Source organism: Apodemus sylvaticus, chromosome 12, assembly GCF_947179515.1.
Source record: "Apodemus sylvaticus chromosome 12, mApoSyl1.1, whole genome shotgun sequence".
In the NCBI taxonomy this organism is placed as follows: domain Eukaryota; kingdom Metazoa; phylum Chordata; class Mammalia; order Rodentia; family Muridae; genus Apodemus; species Apodemus sylvaticus.
The window spans coordinates 68559613-68575285 of record NC_067483.1 but is presented as its reverse complement, the minus strand read 5'-3'; the positions used below and the strand labels follow the sequence as shown (position 1 = coordinate 68575285).

Sequence of the window (15673 nt, the reverse complement as noted above, 5' to 3'; positions counted from 1 at the left end):
ATCCCATTTGGGAAATATCAATTGAAGACGTGTCTCACTTACTTTCCGTGGATGGGGCAGTAGCTTTTCGTGGCACCGATCAATATGCGAGCTGCCTCTACTCCAAGGATACCATCGTTACACTGCTTTTCAAAGCTACTCTAAAACAGGTTTTATATTTTAGCATTTCATATTTATATATTTACATATATTCATTTATTTGTATTTAAATAGAAATTACAAAGGATCAAGATAAATGGAATGGTGGAGAACTGTGGCTCACACCTGTAATCCCAGCACTTGAGAGGCAGGAGGATTGTCATGAGTTCCAGGCCTGCCTGGGCTGCCTCAAAAGAAAAAAACAAAACAAAGCATACATATAACTTAGGCTTCTTTTTACATTTGTATTTAGTGATTTTTACATTTCTTTATTGTTTGTGTGAGCACAAGAAGGTCAGAGGGCAATGTGTGGGAATTGGCTCTGTCCTTCCCCTAAGTGGACCATGGACTAGAACTCAGGTCTCCGGCTAAGTGACAATTGCCTGGACTCACTGAGCAGCTAGCTTGCCAGCTCTCATCCTGGCCAGAACAGTGAGTTCAGATCAGTAAGAGGCAGTGTCTCTAAAAGTAAGGTTGGAGGGCAACTAAGAAAGACACCCATTATCAACTTCCAGCCTTCACACACACACAGACACAGACACAGACACACACACACACACACACACACACACACACACACACTCACTCATATACTCACTCACATGCTCACTCACACACACACACACACACACATATTCACATACATACACTCACTCACACATATGCATGCACACACATCAAATAAATAACTAAATTTCTGAAGTTCAAACACTAATTGTGTCAATAGACTATATAAGGAGACAAAAGGGTTTTCTAATCACCTCAAAACCATAAAGATTAAAGACATGTAAAACAACAAAAAATAATTAAGACTGAATAATACCAACCATTTGTATTATAGCCACATGCAATCTGGCCTCTTCTATTAAAACTTCATCGGTTGGGGACTCCTCTTTTGGACCAAGGTGAATATGGGAAACTTGAATGTGAGTCTGTTTTAAAATCTGAAGAGATGAGTAAAAAATAAGTAAAACTGGTAAAGACAGGGCAAACACTGTACTTAGGAAAGCTTCTGGTAACTGACTGGGGACTGCCGCAGGGGGGAGCGATGTGTAACCTGGGGGATGCTTCTCTACGAGGCAGTAGTTCTTATTATTCCGCTTACCCTCCAACCCCCCACCCCCAGACGACACTATTCTACACATCGGCCTGGGCTTTCTGCTTTATAGAACACACAGGGACGTTCTCCCAGGATCGCAACCTGTTAGAAGTATCATCGTGGCCAAGATTTCATTTGCAATTCATTTTAAGAAATGTCCATGCTCCTTGGATCTGATTGAAAGGCCACTCATAAAGGCTGTCTTTTTAGAAACAGAACTGAAACTACTTCAGCAGGACAGCAAAGTTAATACATATTTTACAGCATTTAGTTAGTGATAGGTTATTTCTATGCCGCCGGTGAAATGAGACAGTTCAAGCGAGATTAGATATATTAAAGGTAGGTTTATTGGGAAGCTGCTCTCAGGCGTGTTCACTGTCCCCAAGGATATGGGAGTGGTGGGGGAGGTTAGAGAAGGAGGAGAAAGGGCATGTGCACAGAGAGAGAAGAGAAGAAGAGAGAGAGCCCAAAATGTCTGGATCATATAGGGAGGAGCACCAGGAGGAGGGGCAGCCCAGCCCTGGGCTGGGAAGTGCAAGGTTGGGGGCAGGGTGTGCCAGGTGGGGATTATGGGACCCCTGGGAGAACCTGGATGCCAGGTCTGCTTTGGTATGTAAATATGCACCTCAGTCCCTTGTCCCAGGATCCAAAACCAAATATTTAGTAGAATCAGGTTGTACGTATATGCATGCACAGAGATGTGTAGGTTTGTGCATGTGTGTACATACATGTTCATGCGTGTGAGGTCAGCTGCCCTTCCTCAGAATAGCCATTCACCTTCTTTTAGTTTTTTGCTTATGTTTTACTTTTCAAGGGGATTTTTTTTTATTCGATATATTTTTTATTTACATTTCAAATGATTTCCCCTTTTCTAGACCCTCACTCCCTGAAAGTCCCATCAGCCCTCTTCCCTCCCCCTGTTTTCCCATCCAACCCTTCCAACTTCCCTGTTCTGGTTTTGCCCTATACTGCTTCACTGAGTCTTTCCAGAACAAGGGGCCACTCCTCCGTTCTTCTTGTACCTCATTTGATGTGTGGATTATGTTTTGGGTATTCCAGTTTTCTAGGTTAATATCCACTTATTAGTGAGTGCATACCATGATTCATCTTTTGAGTCTGGGTTACCTCACTTAGTATGATGTTCTCCAGCTCCATCCATTTGCCTAAGAATTTCATGAATTCATTGTTTCTAATGGCTGAATAGTACTCCATTGTGTATATATACCACATTTTTTGCATCCACTCTTCTGTTGAGGGATACCTGGGTTCTTTCCAGCTTCTGGCAATTATAAATAGGGCTGCTATGAACACAGTGGAACATGTATCCTTATTACATGCTGGGGAATCTTTTGGGTATATGCCCAGGAGTGGTATAGCAGGATCTTTTGGAAGTGAGGTGCCCAGTTTTCTGAGGAACCGCCAGACTGATTTCCAGAGTGGTTTGCAACCACTCCAGCAATTTGCAACCCCACCAGCAGTGGAGGAGTGTTCCTCTTTCTCCACATCCTCACCAACATCTGCTGTCTCCTGACTGGTGTAAGGTGAAATCTCAGGGTTGTTTTGATTTGCATTTCCCTAATGACTAATGAAGTTGAGCATTTTTTAAGATGCTTCTCTGCCATCCGAAGTTCTTCAGGTGAAAATTCTTTAACTCTGTACTCCATTTTTTTTAATAGGGTTATTTGGTTTTCTGGAGTCTGACTTCTTGAGTTCTTTGTATATATTGGATATTAGCCCTCTATCTGATGTAGAGTTGGTGAAGATCTTTTTCCAATTTGTTGGTTGCTGATTTGCCATTCAAGGGGATTTTTATTAATTAAACTTGTTCTTGGACAATTATAGACATTCAACTCTTGATGTGAAGTCTATCAATGTAAGCAGGAACTCACAGCCTAAGCTAAGTGGCTGTCCTGTGAGTCCCGGAGCCCTGGTGCCACAAGCGGGCAGCAGCATCAGGCTTTTCTATGTATGTTCTGAGAGTCAAACTCAGGCCTCCATGCTTGCGTGACAAGCACTCTACCCACTAAGCTATCTACTCAGTCCCAGAATCATGCATTCAGTATTGAGTCATGAGAGACAGGAAGACCCAGAGAGGGAACGTGAGATTATCAACTCACAGGATTGTATTCAATCTTCGCTTTTTCTTCTACTATATTCCAGTTAACGTTTGTCAAAATTTTTTCTGTCTTAAATAAAGTTATTGTGTTCCGTATAATCTCCTGTATGTGTTCAATGGCGTTTCGAACAGCCATTTGTCTTGGGAGGGAGAGAGCACACAAACCTGTGGTTTAAAAAAAAAAAGTAATGAAGGCCTTCGCAGAGTACCCGCCTCAGACTCCATGCCCTCCCCTTGACCCTTGTGCTGCCAAAGAGCTTATTCTGGATTTCTCTACCTCACATGTTTATTTATTATATCACTGTCTTTATGTATTGTATTATAAATAGTTTCAAATTCCTCTTAGACATTATTAAATGCTCCTGTCTGTGATTTTATTCTAACTCTGTGTATTTCTGTCTGCAGATTCAATTCCTTTTGGAGTTAAGTAGCTACAGCAGATCTTGTGAAGTATCTCCCAGTACCACTCTCCCCTTTATTCTGCCAATGGAATCCCTGTCTTTGATTGAAAACATGGCCGGGCCGGAAAACTTGTGCAGACTCTATCACTCTTGTGCCTCAAGTCATTAAGCTCTAACCGGTGGCATATGCAGGGGAATGATGGGCGTGTCCTTAAAGAAAGGCTGCTTCTCCTCCAGGCCCCATATCCCCTTAGTCTGAACGCTTTAGTAGAAGGAAAAGACCTGTCCTTTTTTAAAAGGCTCTATTCACTTGGTTTCTACTAAATTAAACCAATATTACAATTAATGAATGATCTATATACAATCCATTAATGAAAATAACTCATTTCTAAGCCAATTCCTGAGATTTCTAAGAAATGTCTACACAGCCCTCCACTAATACTCTATTTGCATTTTCGTTCCAGTAACCCTCTGAATAATACATATACTTTACCTAAAGTACTGGCTGACCGAAGCATCATATGCGAATTTATTCCTGTTGTCAATAATGATAGTACTTGTATATAGAATATAAACTAAAAAGAAAACATACAGAAATTGCAACCAAAGTATCAAATACTCTGTCCAGGAGAGAGCAATGTTCATTTACCCACCTGCAAAATTCTAACTCAACCTGTATTTTTAAATTCTGTTTCTAATAAGCAGATTATAAAGGGAACTTTGTATCCACAAACAGTGCCCACAAAGGGGTCACTTTGTGGACACTGTTTGGTCATAGTACACTAGGGCAGAAATCAGCTTTCTGTTTGAACAAGGAGAAAAAGGAAAAATGATGTATATTCTAGAATAAGGAGATTAGTCAGCAAGGCTGTGGCCACCTGGATGGTTAGCCACAGCAAACAGAAGGACAAACACATCTGTCGGCTTAGCTCTCTCATCTCTTAGCTATGAGCCCTGGAGCCCTATGAGCATAGCTTAGGACTCTTCACTAGGAACTGAAGTTAATAACAATATCTCCTCCAAGACATTTTCCCAAACTAATGAAACATCCGAGGCACTAGTCAAACACTCTGGCTCCCAGGCTCAGACATCATGACTGTGGGCTCGGAGTACAACTCAGGGGATTCCTAATATCATGCAGACTTGGGAAACACTGTAAAAATGATACCCAAGTGCTCGAAAACAGTTCACTTTAGGCCCCTTCACTGCACAGAAGAGGATCCAGGAGGATAAGTTCTTGGTTATTATGTCTCTGTGAAACCCAGACTTTCTTCAACACCAAATTAATCCCCAGACAAAGACCACAGATCAAAGACTTACAAAAGACCTAGGGAAGAGCATAACTCTCCATCTTTACTTTGATTTCCCCACATTCAAAATGAAAAAGGTTGACGGTTAATCTCAAAAGAAGAAAAAAAAAAAAGGTATGTCTATTCCATAGCCTCCAGGGACAGGAACAAAATAGCAAGGAAGAGAAAAGTTCCAGGCCAGCAGCTTCCAGATCCCTCAGCAAATGAGAAGGTGGCTAGCGTGGTGGTTTGCTCCCTCCAAGAAAAAATTTGAAGTGTATTTCATGAGCCGATTGTAGAAAATTGGCCCTGGAGAATTCTAGAAACTTTTCTATCTCATTCCACACTGTCATATACACTGAGGTCCAGAGACAAAGGTTCTGGTGATAGATTTGCTTAGTATGTGCGAGGCCTTAGGTTCGAGTCCCAGCACTGCAGAAGCAAATGAACCAATAATGAGGTACGCCAGGCTGCTGGCACGTGTCCAGGGTGTCTGCTACAGCACTATATATCACAGACTGTTAGAAGCACCAGCTTGTCCAAGGTTTGGAAAAAGAAAGGAAACTAAGTACTGTGTTGCACTGCAGATCACAAAGTCTTCAGCCAGACTTGTTTTGTCTTGATTTTGTTTTGAGACAGTTCTCTCAACAAATCCGTGGCTGTCATGGAACTTGCTATGTAAACCAGGCTAGCCCCGAACTCACAAGGATCTGCCTGTCTCTGATTCCCAAGTGCTGGGGTCAAAGGTGTGTGTCACTTTATCCGGCTACAGTCAAACGTTTTTAAATGAGTCAGAAGACTAAAATGTATCCCTTATGCAACAATTTATAGTCTCTTTCTTTCCTTGGTTTACTTAACTAGCACCTCAAGTTTTGTTCTAGAAGCTACACGGAGATTTGAATGCTCTAAAGGAGGGCATTTTATTGTCACACTTTCTAATAGCTATTGGGGGAAAATGGCATTTGTATGCTCAATAAAACTCACAGGGCATTTATTAGGCATCAGCTGTTTTACAAAGCATCGTCTTAATTCTCAGTTAGAAGCTGGGGCTCAGTGAATGGTGGAGTCAGGGTTGAAAATCCAGTCTCCAAGTAACCCTAATAATAATTGCGATGTGAACACTGACCCCTCGTCACTGTCAACATAAACATTTTCCTGACAATGTTTTTTTACAATGAAAAGAATGTTGTTGTTTTTTTTTTTAAATCTAACTCAAAGTTGGTTAACTTTAAGATTGGGTACAGTATGCTGCAAAATAAGTAATAATGAGTAAATAAAATAATCATAACACATGATTATTTTCCCTACCATATGTGGCGCTGCTAATTTAAATCGGGAAATATTGTAAATATCAGGAGCCAAGAGTAAGCTGAAAACACCTCTGATCCCAGACCATGCGATGACGCATCCCCAACGCCAGTCATACTCATAACTTGAATGCATCAAAATAGGGCTCACTAAGATGATAGTAAGCAGCCTGTGGGCAGGAAACAATACAAATAAATAAACTCACTTCATACAGGAACGTCATGATTTTCAACTGTGGTTAAAATCATGTACTCAGCACTAAATGTCACTTAAACGTCTCCAGCAATGAGAAGACAGCATAGTTATCAATAAGCCACTGGGGCTAACCTCAATTTTGTGTATACTATAGTATATGTACAGTGGGAGAGATTCTATACACTTATAAGGATTTATCGCTAATATTGTGGTGTATAATTTACAGTTAGGGAGTAAGTTCCTGTATGGACATTTCTTCAAAGCATGTTGGCAAGTTTATCTATTCTGTGCAGAACAATAAAATGACTGAGAAACTGGAAGAGGAACAGATTAGACCAAAAAAATTATTATAGACATGTTAATAAACTTAACCAAACAATTTTTTAAAGCTCCTACAAGACTCACACACTAGGTCTGGGGGCGGGGGGATGGCTCACTGGTGAAATTACTTGCCAAATAAGTATGAGGACTGGAGTTCAGATCCCCCAAAATCAAGTAAATGTCTGGTGGATGTGTGGCCACGGGTGATTCCAGACTCAGGAGGCAGAGACCGGAAATTCCCAGGGTAAGCTGTAGGAATGGATACATCAGAGAGCCCTGGCCTTCATTCAGAGATTAATTACTTCAGTGAGCATAGTGGAAGGGCAGTCAGAGATGAGTCTCAAAATCAATTCAGCCTTTCCACACACATGCACACCCCATACACATATATGCACTACACACACACACACACACACAGAGAGAGAGAGAGAGAGAGAGAGAGAGAGAGAGAGAGAGAGAACGAGAAAAGAATTCTACACATACTTCAGTGTGGTTCTGCTTATTTTAAGGTCACTTTTCAATAGGATCTAATGACAAAATTCAGAATCTAACCTTTATTTTTTTCATTATTTTATTATGTCTATGGATGTTTTGCCTGCATGTATGTCTGTGTATCACATGCGTTATCACTGACTTCAGAAGCCAGAAGAAGGCATTAGATCTCCCTGGAACCTGAGTTACAGTCTGTTATGAATTGCCTTATAGGTGCTGGGAAATAAATCCAGATCCTCTGAAAGAGCAGCCAAGGCTCTGCACCTCCAGGCCATCTCTCCAGCACCCCAAGAATCTACCTTCAGCGGATCTTTACCAGCAGAATATGTATAGTGTGTTTCAGATGGTTTGAGAAAAATGAGTCTTCAGCAAAATAAAATCAAGTATGCACAAACACACACACACACACACACACACAGAGTTGGGGGACTGAATACAGACATGCACATATATACAACAATTAATTTAAGCCCAGCAAAAGAAACTTTAAAATATAATCGTTACCTTGCAAAATTCACTGTTACAAATAAAGTCACAGTGAAAACCAGGGAGTGAAATCTGAAATACTTGATTTCTCCACAGCCAATAACAATGCCAAAGAAAGCGTATATTAAATGTTCATATACCGATGAACACATTATTAAGAACCTGGGAGGGATGAAAAGGAAAAGACATTTTAATCAATGCACTTTTAAGGTATATTCTTTTTCACATAAGAGCACCCATTTTATGCCTATCACTGTTACCTCAGTGGAAGCCGTGGCCTCCATAATAGTTACAGCCAACATGAAAAGGTATTTTGTCAGGCTGAGGTATTCAGGTCATTATCTTCATTATAACAAAACCCGTGGGACGCCTCTCACAGCACAACAGAAATAGCAGAGCAGAGAAATAAAGCTCTCGCCAAGCTGGTGATGTGCCCACCGATTTCTCTGGGGTTAGCCAGCGGTTTATCTAGTACTGGAGCTGCCACTGCAAAGCCCAGAGCAAGGGTGGGCTGCAGAGAGGCCAGATCTGCCTGTAGATCTCAAGGCCCGCCTCCTCTTGATTCCCTCTCTTGGGACTTCCCCTTTAAGCTGGTGAAGTAAGCTATTCTGCCCCAAAGCCTGTCTCCTCAAAAATGGCTCTCAAAATCTACACTAGGGAAGAAGCATTCCAAAGCACTGTTTTAGCTGTGATAAAGCATTATCTGATATAATCGGCACATGCTGTGACTCTTCAAGTGATTTCTATTTCCGGATTCAAACCACTCAGATCTCCTGTGGGGAAATATAGGAATGGAGACCCTGAGGTCCCAACTCCTACCTCTCAACTGTCACAGAATAACTTAAGAGTTGAAGGTGTTTTAAAATATCTCCGTAGGGTCTAACAATCCCCTTGCAAATAGTAGGATCCAGAAAATATGTAAGTTTAAAGTACTTATTAGGTTTTTTGTTTTTTGTTTTTTTAATATAAGCAGATGTACCATTTAACAATAGCATGCTTTTGGGATTTGTTGTTGTTTTTTGTTTTTGTTTTTATTTTGGGAATGTCTTGTTCTAACTGCCTCCAGCTTCAAATTCAACAGCTGAGCCTTGGCAGGCAGGAAAAGATAGTGGCTTAAGTGAAAGACCGAACAAGTGGAATGGGTAATTACAGGAAGTAATGAGCAATTACTGAAAGGCCGTGCTACCAACAGCCAAGTGCAGTTGCTCCAGTAATCTGTAAGCCTTGGGAACCAGTCAGTCCCGAGCTTGAGTCACAAACACATCAAAGGAGCAAAAGTTATACGTGCCAATTTTGTTTCATTTTGCAAAACCAAAACAAAAAAAAATAGCATAGTGCTTTCCTCCATCACAGGTATTTACTTTTCTAGGGGTAATTTAACCACTTAAAACAGTGGAAGGACATTATTTCAGAGTAGCCTTTACACTGAACACATTTTCATGGGAAAAGTCAGAGTGAAGGCATACTGCCCATCTGCTTTTGTTTGAGATGAGAATTTCTTTGGCAGATTTCGACTGAGTGTCTGTGATTTTGCATGGTTTCTGAGAGAAGGCCTAATCCATTCATCTGAGAAGACACTAACCCACCCCCACCCCCCCCACACCAACACCCACACCAACACCTACCCTTATCCCCACCCCACCCACAAGCACATGACATCTTTCTAACCCCAGGTGGGAAGGGTAGGTAAGAGTTTTTTGTTGGTGATGCATCTCGCTCTGACCTCCTTCCTTCTTCCTTCCTTCACACATTACTATGGTGTCAGCCAAGTGTGGATATGAAGGGGAAAAAAACCCCAACAATTCATAGTATAAGTCTATCGGAGTGACACAGAGAAGGCATTATTGTCTCTGAACCACTGCTTCTTTCCTCAGAATAACAATATCAATACTGCTGATCACTGATGGCACATTGAAACTTTAAAGACAGAAATGTGTAAATAAATAGAATTGTATAAGCCTCCTCAAAGACAAGACTAGTCAAGTACTGAAACTCTCTGAAATCCATACTGAATTTCAGAGGAATTCTGAAACACATCAGGAAACTTACTTAGTAATTATGAACTCCATCCTCGGTTTAAAGCTTAAAGAATCCAAATTCAGGCCTACCGTGACCAAAGCAACAATGCCCGACATTCCGAAATATTCCACTAGGGAGAGAAGAAAGTAAATTAAATTTAAACGTGATTAAGTCTGCACACTGATGTGCTCCGAGGAAAGACTCAGCAGGAAAGTTGAAAGTAGCGGTTCCTATTTAGAAAGTTGCTTCAAGGGATTAGCCTAACGCTGTAGCTCAGGGAATAGCAACGCTTCTTCTGAAGTGGGCACTATAGTAAATATCTAGCCTCTGTGCGCCATGAAGCCTTTCACAGTCACTCCTTTCAGCTGCGACTCTGCAAGAAGCCGGAGGCAGCAAGCAAACGACTTTAGACTTCATATAATCTTCATCTCTGTGAGATATTATTTTTTTTTATTCTGCTCTTTTCATAAAGCTGTTTTTAGCTCAGGACAGGTTTGACCCAGTTTACCAGTCCTGCCTCACCACTGAGGCTAGGGCGAGTGGAAAAAGAAATGACATAATCTCTGCTCAGCACCTCGGGCGCCTTGTGCTGCCTGGGCCAGGAGCTGCTGACCGGTCGAACCCACTGCTTCCTGGAGCTTTTGCCCTTCCCTCGCTGGCTAACGTGGCAATTCACTGGGCTCTAAATGTTGAAACACAGTCTCGAGAGAATGTTTGAACCCCCAAATACTAAAGGTGGAGGGCCTCAGAGTCTCCAGAGAGCCCAGGCTGACCTCCCCTTTCTCCGCTAACATCCCTGCATCTGCAAAGCACGTGTTAGATGAGGTGAGAGACACCTCACCTCCTCATCGCAAACATTAAATTAGGTGATATGTTACTTGGCATATTTGCAAGGCAACGGATGGCCACTGTAGTGACTACGGTCTTGATTCTAACCCACTGGCCTACTGCTTAGCAATACTTGTTAATATTCAGGAGAGAAGAGTTGGTAATTCTTTCCGTTTATTTATTCACTCAACTTCACTTTGGACTTTATTTTTGTATCTACTGACCTAATGAGTTAAATTAAACAATCAAGTCGAGTAAAGCTAATAGTTCTGTAAATGTTTTGATTGGGAGACAACCATCAAATTCTTATTTCCAGTTTCTTCTTATAATGAGTACATGCTAGTTCTTATTTTTGTCTGATATATATGTATATATGCATATATTCATATGTATGATCTTGATTTTTATATATCATATATTTCTTGTTGGGTTTTAAATACATTTTTATCAAATGTTTGTGTTTCAATGACTTGAGCCAAATTGATGGAACATTTTGGTTATATTGATAAATGAAAATAAGGAACTTATATTGTTAATTATGTGACAGCCCCATCCCAACTTGAAAACTTGTGTGTCTGGGCTGGGAATCTTCTAATGTGAAGAGGAAGCTAAAATGTCTTCTGCGACCCGGTCTTGCCACTCTGCCCTCGGCTCTCATCCATTTGATCTGTCTAAGGGGGCACCAAACGTTGGCTGCAAACACCTCCATTCCTATTAGAAAGAAGAAATGAACCAGCATTTACGAACCACCCTGTCTTGAACCCAGTGGTGAGCTGGCAAACGCTCAAAAACAAGTGTCTGGGATGGGGGAGAAAGTCTTGATGTGTGGCATAAAGACACGCCCTCCCCCGCCAGGAACAACTGTCACTCAGAAGGAGGTGGGAGGGGCTGTGTACGCAAGGAGCTCCTGCCAGCCCCTAGGGTACCTGCAGCTCACAAGCATTCATTAATGCCTACACTTCTTCTATTACGTTTGCATAGAAGAGACAAGCTTAGAGAGGCTACGTATTTCCCAACGTTGCTGATTGATAGATTATATCTGGAAACTCTCTACTCAAAAACACTTTGAGAAAGAATGTTGGTTCATTCGATCATCACGTATTAAGTTACTGTCAGGCATATGAGTAACTTTAAGCTTGGCTGAAAAGAGGAAAAACTGATCGAGTAAAGCACTGATTATGAGCGCCACTCGTACTCAAGAGGCTCGCAGTCTGGTAGGGAGGTGGAAAGACTGAAGTTAGGCATCCACAAAACTTTCACAAAGGAGGAAAGAAAGAAAGCCGAAGGAAAAGAGCGTTCCGTCAATGTTTTCTCAGGGCAGTAAGCAACCACTAGGTGGCGATATATCTACAGGGGGGAAAAACTGCCTTCCCATAACCAGTGGTGTAAAAGAGAGCTGAGATCCTGGGTTGAAGTTGCTCCACTGTATGAGACGGGAGCGATAGCAGTTTAATCATAGTTAATATGGCTCCTGGGAACTGTAACACCTCAAGCCCCAATTTTACAAAACTGAACTAACGGAAGGCCCACCGGGGCTGGCTACCGTTACTCCTGCAATTACGGGATCCTTCAGCTTCACTTCCGGACACAAAGCCCTCTTATCTCCCCTCTCTCTTTCCCACCTTCTAGATCCAAGAAAAGATTGCTATTTGAAAGCCTTTCTAGTTCAGTGAAGGCCGACGAGCTTGGAAAGCCCTCCGGAACTTCTCCGCCGACTTTTCCCATTTTATAGGTGAGCTGCTCAAGAGTCCGAACAGAAACCCCATGTTGGTTCCAGTTCTAGGGCACTGCCGTGGACTTATCATAGGGTTAGAGAATAGAGCGCAAAGGGGTAAGAGGACCCAGAGATACGAGTGCAAAGACGAGAGACATGGGCTTGCAATGAGAGGCCAGGAGAGAACTAGAGATGACAGAGAGAGAGGTGATGTGACAAGACACGAAGGGAGGCCACAGAGAGAAGAAAGACATGAAGTATCCAGAGAAAGGAGCAGAGCAAACCGCGATTCCCGGGCTCTCCCGCAGGATGGTAGTTCTTGCGTTTGTTTGCCTTACCAAGATAAAAAGTCATGTATACCAGTGAAAAACAGAGGACAACATTCGTCAGGGTGTTGCTAAAGAGGTCGGTCAATATAATCTGAATGACTCTCGTACACCAATATCCACATATTGTGCTTCCAAAAACATCAAAGCTGAGTCCGATGATTATATGTAACTCTAAACAGAAAGGAGAGAACGGGAGAAAGGAAAACTTGAGTTAACCATCTGGGTTCTGGTTTTTGTTTTGTTTGTTTTTTACTGACTGAACTTTGGTCTGCTGTTGAGGTTTGTAAACAGGAAGCCTGTTCTTCAGCAGGCAGAGTGCCCAGTGAAAGTCTGAAAAAGAAATCTACCTAATGTAGATTTCTCCAGCGATGTAAACAAACTCCCACCCACACTCCGGTAAACAATCCTGGGAAACTCCTTGGGTCACGCACAAAAAGACCTTAAATACAAGGGGCTGGCTGAAAGGGGGAATAATGATCCTGGGGGAAAGAGACAGGAGACAGAAACAGGAGTGGATACAATTGAAATACATCATGAAAACATAATGAAGACTGTTACATAATGAGCACGTGCTAATAAGCCATTTTTAAAATTATCTACCCAGTTTCCACCAACACTTCTTTCTGCTTTCGGACCCCCTCACGCCCTCTTGCAGCTGCCACAAATGTGTCCCAGGAGCTCTATGTCTCCCCTTCATGCTATGCTCTGATTTCCCCCTTTCTTCTCTAGCTACTAATGAAACATCTAGAAACCTGTCAGGGGAACGTATTCCACATCCCAGGGACCGTTAGCCACACAAATCTGGCTGCTGTCACTCTTAGGATTGTTTTACCAATACTGCATTAATTGGCTGCTTTCGCCCTCAAATCTAAGACCCAGTCCAACTCTTAGCATCCACCAACTGAGAAGCATGTTGATGCCAGCTCGGGGATGACCGGAGTCAGATGACGCAACTGTGTGTGTGTGCACGCGTGCGTGCCGAGAGACAGGAGATGGGTCTTTTAATTATTTCTTTTCATTTTTTTTTGAGATTACAAAATTATATCATCTCCTCCTTCCCTTTCCTCTTTCCATCCCTCCCATATACCCCGGGGCTTGCCTATTACAGATCAATCTAGCAAACACTTTGTATTTTAGTGATCAATAAAAAGCAAATGTGGTAATTATACTTTCTTGTTACCTCACTTTTCATTTTAATTGGTCCAAGAGCCGTGTATAGAGGAAGATGCAGAGACAAACGCACTCTTATTTCAATAATAATCGTAGGAAGTATACAGACTGAACACAAACAATCTTACCTCTGAACATGGAAGCATTAGTTGTGTGGCCTCGAAAAATCCCAAAGAAAATGCATGTGAAACTACAAATGATCAGCGACTCTCCTCGGATGATATCCGTGTACATCTTAGAGATGCCTGGGGAAGGAAACAAGGGATATAGTTGAATGTGCGTGGAAATGATGCTCTTGTGCAGAAAGCACAGAAGAGAGAGAACATGATATGGGAAAAAGAGAGAGAAAGAAGACCATCGTAATGGCACGGGTCTAAGACAATCCCAGCTAACACTTTTTAAGTTTCCTGCTCAGACTTCTGACTTTCCCGTGGCAAAGGACATAACAGGAGCACCCTGGTACCACCCTGTCCTGGTTTCGTTTCTGCTGCTATGATAAAAAAATAAAATAAATAAAAAAACTTATATGATAAAAGGAACTTATAGGACAAAGGGTTTTTTCTTTGGTTCACAGTTCTGTGTTGCAGTCCATCCTAGCAGGGATGTGAAGACACCATTTTAGAACAGCTAGTCAGCTCACACACATTATCAAAGGCAGAGAGAAACCCATGCCTTCAGACTCACGCGTACTCACAGAGTCACGCCCTCTTGCTACACTCACAGAGTCCGAGATTCCCTGCCTAGGGAATGGTGCCACCCATGGGTGGCACTATGATAGTGGGCCAGCACGGTAGAGCTGGGTTTTGCTCTATCAATTAATTCATACTTTCTGTAGGCAATCACTGAGACTCGCTTCTCAGGTGACGCTAGGCTGTGACAAGTTGACAGTTAAAGCCAACCTTTTGATGCTCCTTTCCTTTTACTTCATGTTTGCATATTCCCATGTCTGGTTGCCCGTATGCATTCACACGTGAGGCCTGAGGCTGACATTAACTCCCTTCCTCAGTCACTCCCCGACTATTAGGGCCAGGTCTCGCTGGCCCCAAAGCTCCTCTCTCTGGGCTAGTCTGCTTGCCAGCTTGCTCCAGGAGTCTTTGTCTCTGCTTTCCCCCACACTAGGGCTGTAGGTAACCCACCACGGCTACCTGGCTTTGAAGTGGCTGCTGAAGGGTCAGAACTACTGTCCTTATGCAAATGCTGTACCTGCTAAGCCAGCTCTCCCCCCTGCCATGCACATTCTAAAGCTTCTGAGTGAGACAAATCTTAGCTTGAATAAACATCAGGGTCCAGAACAAGCTCGTTTTAGAAAAGTGCAAAATAGCCAAACGCTGGGGTGCACACCTTTAATCCCAGAACTGGGAAGCAGAGGCAGAAGCAGAGGCAGAGGCAGAGGCAGAGGCAGAGGCAGAGGCAGAGGCAGAGGCAGAGGCAGAGGCAGAGGCAGAGGCAGAGGCAGGAGGATCTTTGTGAGTTTGAGGCCAGCCTGGTCTACATAGTGAGTTCCAGAATAGTCAGGACTATATAGAGAAACCCTATCTCAAGAGAGAAAGAGACAGAGACAGAGAGACAGAAAGAGACAGAGAGATATAAACTGTAGCCCAGTAAGTATATGTACGTAGATGCCTGTGCATGATATTCAGAGTTATTCACAAGTCAATGCCTGTCAGCTAACGAGAAGGTGCATGTAAGAGGCTACACCCCTCTAGCAGGACACTATTTCCCCACAGAAAGGGACTAAGTGCTGGTCCAATTACAGAACAACGAGCCT

The 15673-nt window shown here is 42.5% G+C and overlaps 1 protein-coding gene across 1 annotated transcript in view; it reads right to left on the bottom strand.

Annotated features, from left to right (window-relative positions):
* The window catches only part of Slc9c2 (solute carrier family 9 member C2 (putative)), a 59822-nt gene that overhangs the window by 28164 nt on the left and 15985 nt on the right, over positions 1 to 15673 (bottom strand). Inside the window, exons 5-13 of the mRNA XM_052200687.1 lie at positions 14034 to 14150; positions 12745 to 12906; positions 9895 to 9994; positions 7864 to 8007; positions 6352 to 6520; positions 4248 to 4329; positions 3355 to 3518; positions 966 to 1082; positions 43 to 140 (exon numbers count right to left, since the gene is read on the bottom strand). Of these exons, the coding sequence (XP_052056647.1) occupies positions 43 to 140; positions 966 to 1082; positions 3355 to 3518; positions 4248 to 4329; positions 6352 to 6520; positions 7864 to 8007; positions 9895 to 9994; positions 12745 to 12906; positions 14034 to 14150 (1153 nt within the window). The remainder of the gene's footprint in view (positions 1 to 42; positions 141 to 965; positions 1083 to 3354; positions 3519 to 4247; positions 4330 to 6351; positions 6521 to 7863; positions 8008 to 9894; positions 9995 to 12744; positions 12907 to 14033; positions 14151 to 15673) is intronic.